Genomic DNA, 13,245 nt, shown 5'->3' with positions numbered 1-13,245 from the left:
ATGGAGGGAATGGTTTAGAAGATACCCAGAATCACTTACATGTATCTTAAAGGGATACATAAGGGGTTAGGTTGGTTTCCTCACAACTCCTTATAGACTGGGTATAATCTAGGCACAGCCAACCCAAACACTGGGTAGGAAATACTAACAGGTTAGGTCTGACTGAGACAGAAGAAGATAGCATTTCAGAAACTCATTCCACACCAGACAGATGTGTTTTATTTAAAAACAAGACAAAAGAACCCAACAACAGCAACAGAACCCTTTAATAAGAAAATCTGATCAAATCTTATATTAACTCAAGCTCCTTGGTACCTTCAGGAAAGCCAACAGGGTACATGAAAGACACAGGCAGCTGCCGTCATTTCTTTGGTGGCAAGTAGTAGGTTTTACACAACCTGCCCTCATGATTATCATGCCCAAATTTTGTTTTTCAAAAAACTGGCCTCAAAGCTTAGGCCAAAAAAAAAAATAGACACCTACTCTCCAACAGTCTGAAATTTAAAGTTTAAATGTGCTGCAGAAGCCGAACATGACAATCACACACGTCATTTATGAAATGATCTTTCTCAATTCTAGAAAACTGAAATAGGGCAAGCTCACAGGAGGGTAACAGCAAGTGGGGGAAATCCTAAACCTTCCCCGGTGACTCAGCCACACAGGACAGCTAGCAATGCTGGGCTTTCCTTTACCAGCCCAGTCAACTGAGCCCTCTTCAGAGAAACCTGGTCACAGTCTGGCATGCACAGAAAGCACGGGGCCATCCTCCACTCGGTCTCGGTGCTGCCGTTTCTTCTTTCCCCCTGATTCTCTCTAGTACGTTTTCCTTTGGTTTGAAAGTTGAACTCAGAAGGCTTGGAACCTCAGATGAGCCATCAACTTGAATTGGAATAGCACTTGGGAAATGAGAACCTAACAAGGCAGGGTTTGTGATGAAGTTCAGCATCCACTCTCAGTGTGAGGATGTCTCCCCTGCATCACCAGGTCAAAGGCAGGACGCGGATGGGCACCCCGGTGAGGTTCTGCAGAGCCATGCGCACCCACGTCCACCCGTTTAAGCTTTCAATAAATACAAACATCATTTTAAACCACTTCAACAGAATAAATTAAAAATACTGCATTCCTCTTGGCCCACTCTGCCTCTCTGACTGGCATGGAGTCCTGCTAGTTGGTGGCAACTCCTCGCTGCTTGGCCTTGAGCAGCTCCAGCTCTTCAGGCCTCAGCACTTTCTTCGCAGCAATAATGGTATTCTTCATTAGCATGGCCACCGTCATGGGACCAACACCTCCAGGGACAGGAGTGATGTAACCGGCTTTCTTCTTGACTCCTGCAGAGAAACAAGACAGGCAGGGAGCTTCAGATAGGTGTGCAAAGTTCACAAGCACTTTATCCTGTTATGAAAAAAGTATTAAAGAAAAAGAAATGTAAGGGCTTTGTTAGCTTCAAACTGAGTAAGAAAGACAGCATCTATGGGGTTGGAGAGATGGTTCAGACGTTACAAATGCCAGCTGCTCTTGCAGAGGAAGTGGTTTGCTGGGTTCCCAGCAACATCTTGGTGACTCATAACCCTCCATAACTCCAGTTCTGGGGATCTGACACCCTCTTCTGATCTCTGAGGGCACCAGGCACACACATGGAGCACATACATACACATGCAGGCAAAACACTCAGGCATACAAAATAAACTCTTAATTTTAAGAAAAATAGTATCTGCAAGGCAGGGTAACAGTTCAGTTGTAAAACATTGGCTGTAAAAATGAGGACCTGAGTTCAAGCCTCAGAACCCACGAGAAAAAGCCAGATGGGGTGGCATGTGACTGTAACCCCAGTGCTGGGAGGCAGCTGGTCAGCCAGCCTGCACACACTAGCAAGTTCCATGGGAACACTCCAAGTTATGAACAACTGAAGACACCCAAGGTCACAAATACCATGACACACAAACATACACAGACCACATACACACACACATAAAACAGACATACAACACAGACACGCACCACATATACATGCACGTAAAACAGACATATAACATACATATAACACAAACACATACCACATACACACACATAAAACAGACATATAACATACATACAACACAGACAAACACACACCACATACACACATAACACATACACACCAGACATACCCATAGAACACACATATACACAATATACATGCACATCATTTTTTAAAAAATTACGTGTATAGCCAGGCATGGTGGTGCCTCTTGGAAGAAGGTGGACAGTGACCTTGGAAGACTTCCAGGATCAACCTCAGGCTTCCACAGACATGCACCCACACATGTGCAAACATGAACACAAACACACACACACCATACTGGTTTTTTGTTTTGTTTTGTTTTTTCGAGACAGGGTTTCTCTGTGGCTTTGGAGCCTGTCCTGGAACTAGCTCTTGTAGACCAGGCTGGTCTCGAACTCACAGAGATCCGTCTGCCTCTGCCTCCCGAGTGCTGGGATTAAAGACATGCGCCACCACCACCCAGCTCACCATACTGTTTTTTAAAAAGCATTTTAAATATTACCAAAATAACACAAGCTTAAAAGTTATAAGAAAAAAGCCAGAGGTGGCAGCACACACCTTTAACCTCAGCACTTGGGAGGCAGAGGCAGGCAGATCTCTGTGAGTTCGAGGCCAGCCTGTTCTATAGAGCTAGTTCTAGGACAGCTAGGGCTACACAGAGAGATCTGTCTCAAAAAACAAACAACAACAACAACAAAAAAAAAACTATGTAAAAAGAAAATGATCTGCCCTAAATATCCAAGAAAGGTAATATTTATAGATTTATGTTTTCAAAACAATTACACTAAGTACCTTCAAAATCTACATCTCCAACCAACTTGGGCTTTGCAGTGACAGGATCTTGAACTCTGTTTATGCCCACATCGATGACAGTTGCCCCTTCCTTGATCATGTCGGCTGTGATCAGATTTGGAATGCCTGGTGACAGAGTGACAATCGGTCAGGTGACAGACTTCAGCTAAAAATTTTCATTTATTTTATATTTACAGATTTTATGTATATAAATGTTTTTCCTGAGGCCAGGTGGTGGTTGCACATGCTTTTAATTCCAGCACTCGGAAGGCAGAGGCAGGCAGAGCTCTGTGAGTTCAAGGCCAGCCTGATCTACAAGAACTAGTTCCAGGACAGCTAGGGCTGTTACACAGAGAAACCCTGCCTTGAAGAAAAAAAGAATTTTTTTGCCTGAATGTATGTATATATACCATGTGCCTGCAGTTCCTGCCCATGGAGGCCAGAGGAGGACATTATAGTCAGAGGGCATTATAGGCAGGAAGAACTTACTAACACGTGTTGTTAATACCATTAACTAAGGACCACTTAAACTTCATGTGAAAGTACTGGGGGCGGGGTACCCTCCTGCAGTCTGCAACAGAGTGGCAGGTACAAGTATTCCAACTGCAACTCCAGCCCCCTCTTTGGAGGCCGCTCAAAGAATCATGGCTGAGGAGAGCTGGGCAGGACAGCAGGCGGCAGGCGAATGTCCATACAAGGCAGCCCATGTATACACTTCTTCAGAGCTCTCACCGGCAGCAGAGATCACAATGTCCGCAAGGATCGTGTGCTTCTTTAGTTGCTCTTTGGGAGTGTATCGGTGAGATATTGTAACTGTGGCATCACCTGAGAGGCAAAAACAGAAGGCCTGAGTTCCAAATCCAGGCTGGGGGGGTGGGGGTTCAGCTCTTCACAGCACTGCAGAAGCTCAACACCTCCGGAAAATCATGGACTTGGCGCGATTTCTAGATGGCTAATTGTCATTTATCTTTTAAAGCCGATACTTTGGCCAGAGAGACGGGTCAGTGAGTAAACATAGTTGCCAAGCATTCCTTGACAGGCTGAGTCCAATCCCCAGAACTCAAGCACACACACACGCACACATGAAATAAAAATTTAAATAAAACTAAGACTTGGTTTAGCACTGGCAATGCCTTAGCTCTAAGCTTTGGAAACATTGCTCTCAGCTCTAACCTTTGGAGACATAGATAACCATTTATTCCATTTCCCATTTTGTAGACTTTAAAGAGTTTTATGTTTTCTAAGCAAAACATCACCAGAATTACTCAAGGTATGTCTGCTCTTTAACAATGACAAAAGGGGCCGGGCATGGCAGCACACACCTTTATTCCCAGCACTTGGGAGGCAGAGGCCGGCGGATCTCAATGAGTTTGAGGCCAGCCTGGTCTACAATGCAAGTTCCAGGACAGACAAAGCAGCTACACAGAGGAAATCTGTTTTGAAAAACCAAAAACCAAAAGAAAAAAAGCTCCCAAAACCTGGAAATACAGGTTTGGCTTTGATCACAAAGTTCATTGTTACAGTAATTCTCCACTTAGCTTCTTCTTAGATGAACCAACGGACCGTGACGTGACACACTGCAGTCTGTGATTTGCTCTTCTGCAGGGGCTGACAGTTTTTTCCTCCCAGAGGACACAGAGCACGGCATTAGTTCTGAGTAAGGAAGCTTCTAGTGCTGTCTATGCCAGAGCCGACAACTCCTAACTGCCTATAACCATGCTTCATCCAGAACTCCAATCAGTCTGAGGCGACTTCCAGAACCCCTGGTGGCACTGACTGCAGCCTTCCACACCACGGTTATTTTCTGAGTGTTGACAGTGGCCATAGGCTAGGTTTGAAGGGTTCTCACACAGCAGGAAAGGTAAACCTCCTTACCTCCAGGCCGTTCATGGGCTCCATCAGTGTGCAGCAACATTGCAATCGGCATTCCAACGTTTTTTGACCTGCCAGCTACAACCACGTTCTTCCCTAAGGTTGGAATGCCTGCAAAAATAAATATATAAACACACATGCAACATATGCATGCATGTGTGTGTGTGTGTATGGGCGTGTATATACATTAAATGACACAGCACAGATATCAACTTTGAATAAATACAACCAAAGCCACACATGAAAATGTCTCATTGCCTACATCTAAGCTTTACCCAGAACTTGAATGTCTTTGGAGCCAGTCCCATAACAAGTGCCTTATCCACACATATAGATCTGTCTGTAAGCCAGGTTGGGCTGCGCTGCCTCGTAGAGAAGGTACAGAGAAACCCACGCGAAGGCACACTGTAAACTGCAAGATGTCTTGGGATTCTTGCTGTAACCACTGCTAAACCTTACATTTCCTCCCACAAGGCTATAGAACGGAGAGAGCCATCACAGGCAACAGCTAGGAGGCGAACCCTGCAGACGGGAACCTGGGCTGGGGGTTGGGGTCCCACTCTGTGTTGCTGAGGCTTTCTGCCAGCTCTACCTGAAGTATGTGGGGCTGGGAGTGTTTCAATGTTGGAGTTATGCAGATGTGAGAATATCTGCATAGCTCGTACTCAAGTAACAATTCGAAACTAACAGTGCCATTTCCCTACTATTGAAGCAGAAATGCAATTTAAACACACACCTACCAGTTCGTTTAATTATCTCCCACACGCCCCACGGGGTCGCTGGTAGCATGGAATACTGGTCCAGACACATTCGCCCCACGTTAATGACATGAAAGCCATCAACATCCTTGTCAGGAGAGACGGCGTTGCAGATCTTTCTCTCATCAATATGCTCTGAAAAAGAAATCAGGGCTGTAGCCTCAAGTCCCTGGTGTGGGGTGAGTCAGGGCTGTAGCCTCAAGTCCCTGGTATGGGGTAAGTCAGGGCTGTAGCCTCAAGTCCCTGGTGTGAGGTAAGTCAGGGCTGTAGCCTCAAGTCCCTGGTGTGAGGTAAGTCAGGGCTGTAGCCTCAAGTCCCTGGTGTGGGGTGAGTCAGGGCTGTAGCCTCAAGTCCCTGATGTGGGGTGAAGGCTGATCTGCTCCAGTGTACCAGGCTTCTTATGTGAACCCACTCCCTTCTGATCTGACATCATGACACACAGAACGAGTGTAAAATAAGCTAAGCCATGAGTCAAATACCACAGCCAATAGACTTTTCCCCACTGCTTCCTTCCACTGTCCTCTATATCAAGATCCCTATCAGGCGGGGAATGACTCACACTAGATACCCAGCGCTTGGAGAGCTGAGGCAGGACCGTTGCAAGGCTGAGGCTAGCCTGAGCTACACAGTGCAATGATGAACATTTTCTTAAACACTTCAAACAGCAGCAGAGGCCCTCTACTGCCCAGAATTCACTAACCCTTTTTTTTAATATTTTATTTCTTATGTATATGGGTGTTTTGCCTGCTCATGTGTATATACACCAGTTCTGTGCCTGGTGCCCATGGAGGCCAGAAGACAGCATCAGATCCCCTGTAACTGGAATTATAGGCAGTTGTGAGCCACCAAGTGAGTGCTGGGAATTGAAGCTAGGTTCTCTAGAAGAACAGCCAGCACTCTTAACCACTAAGCTGTCTCTCAAGTCCAGACTCCTCTTCTCTTTCGAAGACCAGAACTCACCTGGGAGTGGCAGCTGGACAAGAAGGCCGTCTACGTTTTCATCATTGTTCAATTTCCTGATTGAATTCAACAGCTCTTCCTCTGAAATGGAGGCTGGCTTCACAATTGTCTCACTGTTGATTCCTATTGTAAGAAAGGTCAAGGCTTAAAAAAAAACATCAAAGTACACAGCTCCAAACCCTAGGGGATGGATAAAGACTAATTTCTTCTCTGGGGGAGAAAAAAGAACACCAGAGTACTTAGCGCGCATGTGTGCCCACCATGGGAGCTAGAGTGGGAAGTGCCCACCAGGACTCGCCCAGCTTCCAATCACACACTCCTGAACACCAGCTCAGGGCTCGCTGCCCCATTGTTCTGTGCTTATTCCAGAACCTCATTCTGAGACAAGGAAGGAGCCCGAGGCACAGATAAAATGCCAGCCTAGAGAGCGGGAGAAATGGCTTAGCACGCTTGCCGAGGACCCGAGTTTGAGCCCACGTACCCATGGAAAAGACGGGTACACCTGCACACATCTCTAAACCCGGTGCTTAGACAATGAGACCTAGTGAAAACAAAAGAAGACCTAGATTCTCTGAGCCTGTTGGCCAGAGGACAGTCTCTGGGTTCAGTGAGTCTTCTGATTCAAAATGTAAGGGGAAGAGTAAAAATGCAGGCACTAGGTAAACAAGTGTAACAAATGTTACCAATTTTTATTTTTATTTATTTTGTTTTCTTAATATTTATTTATTTATTTACTTATTTATTTATTATGTATACAATATTCTTTCTGCGTTATGCCTGCAGGCCAGAAGAGGGCACCAGACCTCATTACAGATGGTTGTGAGCCACCATGTGGTTGCTGGGAATTGAACTCAGGACCTTTGGAAGAGCAGGCAGTGCTCTTAACCTCTGAGCCATCTCTCCAGCCCATGTTACCAATTTTTAAGAGTATCTCTGTCTTGGGTGTTTAAGATTACCAGAGAGATTGAGCAGTAAGATGAAGAGGCCTCTGAGGTATAAACAGTTAAGAGGTCTGAAGGAAATGGCTGACGTCTAAGGAAGTGGTTTTTGAGTTCTTCACTGATTTTCTTCATAAGCACGGGGTTAAAGCGGCTCAGGTCTTGGGGGATGGGAGATTGCAGCTCTGTCCCTCAGGCACTGCAGATCACCATATGACAGCAGGCTAGAGGCAGCCGGCTCAGATGTTCCTGTCTGCTCATGTTACAATCGGTGGTCTGAGCTCCTGGAGCCTTCCCCTCTGATGTGGCGGGGCTGAAGGACCAACCCGTGAGACACCTCACTGACCCAAGAGAGACTGTTACTGCTCAGGGGAAGAAAATGTAAAAAGTGCTCAAGGCCACCAGCAAACCATTAAGGCTAAGGTCAGAGTGGAGATTACAGCCCAGAAGCCACAGCAGGGCAACCCATCCTTCACTGAAAGCCAGCAAGTACCAATTCTTTCCACAGTGAAGTTTTTGATTCAGCTTTATCATCCTGGTCTTATGTGTTTGAGTTTTTAAATTGTTGTTGTCTGAGTTTTTTGTCTTGTCTTTTAGACAAGGTCTCATGTAGTCCAGGATGACCTCAGACTTGCTACGTGGCCAAGGCTGGCCTTGAATTCCTGGTCCTCCGGACTCATACTCCCAAAGTGCTGGGATTATGGAGTGGGCCGTCGTCACTGAGGGCTCTGCTCGGAAAGAGGAAGCATGTACGAGAGTGGGCTAACCTCAGACAGACTCCAAAGCAGCAGCACTAGGCCTCTGACACGACACTTACCCACTTCAGCTGCCGCCCTGGTCTTGTTGAGGACATAGGAGTGACTGGCGGGATTGTCACCAACCAGAATGACACTGAGGTGTGGCCGCTTGTTGCCCGAGGCCACCCACTCTTCCACCTCCTGCCTCACTTCTTGCTTGATCTGCTGAGCCAGTTTCCTTCCAGAAATGACAACCGCTTCATTTCTGCAGAAGGTGACAAAGTTAACAAAATTGTAGATTGGGTCTTTGCAAAAACAAAAAGCAAAACAAAACAAAAAGCGGAAGAATGCTCCAAGTGGAAAAAGTTGTCGTTCCAAACCGAAAGGCTTAGGTTTAAGTGGGAGCGGAAGGACGGATTTACGGGTGGCCACCTGCGGCCAGTTCAGGATGGTCAGCAACTGAAACAATTCTTGGAAGCTTCAAAGTCTAAATTGCTGACAAGTAGCCCTGGCCCGGGCAAGCTTCCAGACCAGGGTCTCTCAGCCACCTCTTCATCACTACCCAAAGTTTTATCACTTCATTGGGATTTCCTTGCCCCACCCTCTACTGCTCTGAGGCAAGCCAGTTTTCTTAAATATCAATATTCCATTTGAAATTTGCATGATGCCGGTGGGTGGTATTACTATCTGCTCATGTTTCCCAGGTAGTGGACTGATTTTCTTTTTCAAAAAGATTTGTTTTTATCTTATATGTATTGGTATTTGCCTGCATGTATGCATATGTACCACGTGTGTGCGGTGCCTGAGGAGGTCAGATGAGGGGGTCCGATCCTTGGGAACTGGAGGACAACAGACAGTTGTGAGCTGCCATGTGGGCCTTGGGAATAGAACCTGGGTCCTCTGCAAGAACAAGAACAAGCGCTCTTAACCCCTGAGCAACTCTCCAGCCCCACTCAACTGGGTTTTAGTTTTGATAGCACTGTCTAGGACAGCTGTCCCTCTTCAAGCACTGGTCCCAAGATGCCTTCTCCGCCTACAGATGGCCAAGTCCCTTATATAAAATAGTGGGCTATTTGCATAATCTCTGTACACACACCCCACCCCTTAAATTACCTATTGATTGTTTATAAACCTAACACAATGCAATGAACAGTTGTTATATATTGCTGATGAAATAACAAGAAATAAAGGTCCATGTATGTTTAGCATGATTCAGAGGCCCTGGTTGTATACAAGCTATAGCATCTGGTTAGTAGATCAATAAACACAACTCTGGGCAGGTCAAACCTCAGAATACCCGCCACTGCTTAGTCCCTTTCGGGGACTGTTCTGCTAAGATGGCATGACGGCTAGTGTTGTCAACCCGGAAGAATCTAGAATTTCCTGGCAGACAGGCCTTTGGATATGACAGTAAGGCACCGTCATCTTGACTGCTTTACTTGAGATGGAAAAACCCATCCACTATGGGTGGCACTATTCCCTGACTAGGATAGAAAAAAACGAGAAGCCAGGCAGCGATGGCATACGCCTTTAATCCCAGCCCTTGGAAGGCAGAGGCAGGTGGATCTGAGTTGGAGGCCACCCTGATCTACAAAGGACAGCCAGAGCTACCCAGAGAAACTGTATCTCCAAATAAATAAATAAACAACAGCCGGGCGGTGGTGGCACACGCCTTTTATCCCAGCACTCGGGAGGCAGAGGCAGGCGGATCTCTGTGAGTTCGAGGCCAGCCTGGTCTACAAGAGCTAGTTCCAGGACAGGAACCAAAAGCTACGGAGAAACCCTGTCTCGAAAAATCAAAATAAATAAATAAACAACAACAACAACAAAACAAAAGCAAAGAAAAAAAAAGGAAAAGTCGAAAAGAAGCTGAGTAGCAAGTATCATCCCTCTGTTTCCTAACTGTGGGTGTGACGTCATCCCTTGCCTAAAGCTCCTGCTGCCTGGACCTACCACCGCAACGGACAATAACCTTGAACTGTTGCTTTAGTCAGGTAATATCACAGCAACAGGGTGTAACAAGACTGGGGTAGAGTCCTCCTCCCAGCTCTGCTCCACCCCATTGTCCTTTCACAGCTGACACAGCTAGTCCAAGGCCAGCTGAGTACATGAGACCCTGCAAGGGGTAGGAGAAGGAGGATGTATACACGCTAAAAAGGAATTACACACACACACACACACACACACACACACACGTACTCTGTGAGAAGGACTTAGCTTGAACTTCATTAGAAGTTTCTTTGGAAAGCAGTAAACAGAGAGGAAACAGTAGAGGCTCACTTGAACGAACCAAAAATGACGGGCTGGAGTTAAGGACGCAGAGGCCGGTGTTTCAGGTCCTCATCTCTGCTGCAGAGAGAGGCTCTGGATGTTATGCCAATTAATAAAAAAAAAAAAAAAAAGACAAAGCAACACAAAATACACAAAGCCAGGCCACAATGTAACGAAGTTTTATAATCTAACTGCATTCTAAGTCAGGCCACAATGTAAAAACGTTCTATAATCCAACTGCATTCTAAGCCTCCACTACTTCCTGCAGCCCTGTAAAACATGAGCCATTTGACAAGGCCCTCCATCTCTGCCATGGGTCAAATCAAGTCACTGCCGAAAGGGAGTTGACACTGAGCTTGGACCCAAGATAAAAAAAAAAAAAGATTAAATTCTAAATCTGTACACTTAATTTAGATATTAAATGCTTCCACAGATATGTTTAGAAATTTTCCTATTAAAATGACAAAACAGACCAGAAAGAGGAGGTCTAATAAAGGTCAAAACAAATACCCCAGTCAGTAATGCTTACTTTCCTCTTAAGCCAAGAGTTAGTAATTTTCCAGTCAATTAGTATTAGGGAAGCTTATAACTCCCAATCAACTTATTTTGGAAAAAGTTCTGCTACTTAACTAGTGTGCTGGTAATGAGAATGGGGGGGTTAATACTGATTGAACGCTAGGTATTTTGTCAACACCTTTACGTAAGTTAGTTGGTTACCGTGGCTGTTATGAAAAGCCTGTTTTATACAGAAGAGAAAATGGATGATAGAGAGAAACGAGATTCAAGTGTAAACATTCATTTACTCCTCCGCCCACTGTCTCCTAGGCTACAGTACTCTCCCTTCAACCAAGGAGTTTATGTTCCTGAAACCCTGGGACAGCAAGGACGGCAATTATCTAATGTGCAGGGCAGTTAGCAGATTGCCTTCAGAGATAAGGAGCCCACACTTCTCAGAAGAGCAGGCAAGAGTAAGCCTGGAGCCGGAGCAAACTGGTCTAGTTATGAATTACAGAATCTTTTCCGTTAGCCAGCTCTCTAAATATGTGGTCCACAGCCACTCGCGACCTGAACTCCGGAAGAGGAAAGAAAGAACAGAGAAATGAAAGATGGAGTTCAAAGAGGTAGGTCAGGATCAGATCTTGGAAAACCCTTCCAAGGTCTCCGAAAACCCAGCATGGCATGCTCCAATATGCAGGGCCCCGGAAATATCTACCCCGGGGTGGAAATCTCACCTGTTTTCCCTTCAACAGAAACAAAAGTCTCATTGTGGAAGGCGAAGTTTTTATCGACTCTAAATTTCTAGTATCAAACTCTATGATATGTTGGGGGAAAAACAACCAGCTGTTACAAGACACGGGATTCAGGCAATATAAATGCTCCCAAGAAGCACTGCAAAGCACAGATGGGTTAGAATTCACAGTCCCCATGGACTCTCCTACCTAGGCTCAGAAATGGGAGTTTGAGATCCAGAACGATCGACAAGTCAATTATCCCCTGAAGGAATACCCATCAGATTTTTTTTTTCTTCAATCGACTACTTACTTTTCCGGGGATTTGGGGGGGGGGGGTGCTTCATTTTTTTTTCAATTTTTAAAAATTACGATAAAATACACATACGAAATTTACCACTGCGACTTTTTTTTTAATTGTTATTTTGAGATTGGGGAGGGAGGTGTCTCACACTGCAGCTCAGGCTGGTCTCCAACTCACTACCTTGTCCAAGCTGGCTTTGAACTCGCAGTAATTCTCCTACCTCAGAAGCAATCTCAACACGCCCGTCTCTGGCAATTTCCAAGCACACGGTTTACGTGGTAATAAACACTCTCAGAATGGTGTGACCACTACGGCGGTCCACGTGCTGAACGGAAGCTCTAACACCGTAGCTTCCCCTAAAACAATACACCTCCACTTCCAGCAGCCCCCAGCAACTTCTGGGGCGTGTATCACCTCAGGTCGCCTAGGCTAGACCTGGCAGGCTACAAAGTGGACTGCGGGGACCACCGCTGGGTTCGGACATCTTGCGAACCACACCCACTCGGGAGGAGGGAAGTCGGTACCCCTGCAGCAAGCCGGCAGGCGGATTTCATCAGACTGCAGCAACCTCGGCTGCCGCTAGGGTCCGGGAAAGGCGGACGTCTTCGCATCCTTCCCTGAGGGGGCAGATCTGTGTCCCCTGGGCAGCGTCCGCATCTCCACGTGTGCCCGGGTGCCACGTCGCCCCACCACACCCCTCCCGTCGGAGGCCGGTTGCGCGCCGGAAAGATGCTCCGGTAGGGAGGACATCTGTCCACACCGCACTCCCGTGTTCCCGCTCCTTGACACACTCACCGCACTGCCGCCAGGTGGAAGGGTTGCAGGCGGAGGTGGCAGCCGTGCGCAGGGCGCAGCAACCGCACAGCCCACGATGATAACAGAGAGGATGAAGCCATGACCCACGCCGGTGCCCGCGCCGGAGAGAAGCGCGCGCGCGGGCCACGAAGCTATACCTCCGGCCCGCGGAAGCCCCACCTACCAGCGTGTCCATTGGTGCCTGAGCCGGAGGCGGAGCCAATAGAAGGTCTCCATTCTACGTAAGCCGGCCCGGTAGCACATTTTGATTGGCTGAAGGAGTCAAGCCCCTAACAGAGGCGGCAGTGGTCCTCTCCCCCGCCCCCAGTCAGGCCAATGGAATCTGGGGTTCATTCATTCATTCATCCACTCTCGAACAAAAGTGTGAACCACCTACTGTGTGCTGAGGATCTGAAAGGCACTAAAGTAATATTTTTTTTTAAAAAAATCACCATTTGGCAAAATCATACTGAAAATTGATCCGGAATGTCAAAACAACTGGGTGAATACCGAATAAAGAGCAAGATACTTACATGTACCCTGTCACA

At 46.6% G+C, this 13,245-nt stretch overlaps 1 protein-coding gene across 1 annotated transcript; it reads right to left on the bottom strand.

The window, feature by feature from the left end:
- Nucleotides 1–248: 248 nt before the first annotated feature.
- Mthfd2 (methylenetetrahydrofolate dehydrogenase (NADP+ dependent) 2, methenyltetrahydrofolate cyclohydrolase) lies at nucleotides 249–12,848 on the bottom strand. Its single transcript, XM_075983730.1, has 8 exons — nucleotides 12,698–12,848; nucleotides 8,179–8,363; nucleotides 6,424–6,546; nucleotides 5,446–5,598; nucleotides 4,709–4,816; nucleotides 3,566–3,658; nucleotides 2,834–2,959; nucleotides 249–1,328 (listed from the first exon to the last, which is right to left on the bottom strand). Exons 1-8 carry the CDS (start codon nucleotides 12,796–12,798, stop codon nucleotides 1,165–1,167), a joined length of 1,053 nt encoding a protein of 350 aa, XP_075839845.1. The 5' UTR covers nucleotides 12,799–12,848; the 3' UTR covers nucleotides 249–1,164.
- Between the last annotated feature and the right edge of the window lie 397 nt (nucleotides 12,849–13,245).

The sequence above is a fragment of the Microtus pennsylvanicus genome, chromosome 8, assembly GCF_037038515.1.
Source record: "Microtus pennsylvanicus isolate mMicPen1 chromosome 8, mMicPen1.hap1, whole genome shotgun sequence".
NCBI lineage: Eukaryota > Metazoa > Chordata > Mammalia > Rodentia > Cricetidae > Microtus > Microtus pennsylvanicus.
The sequence above is the reverse complement of the archived record's forward strand: the minus strand, read 5'-3'. Positions and strand labels throughout refer to the sequence as shown.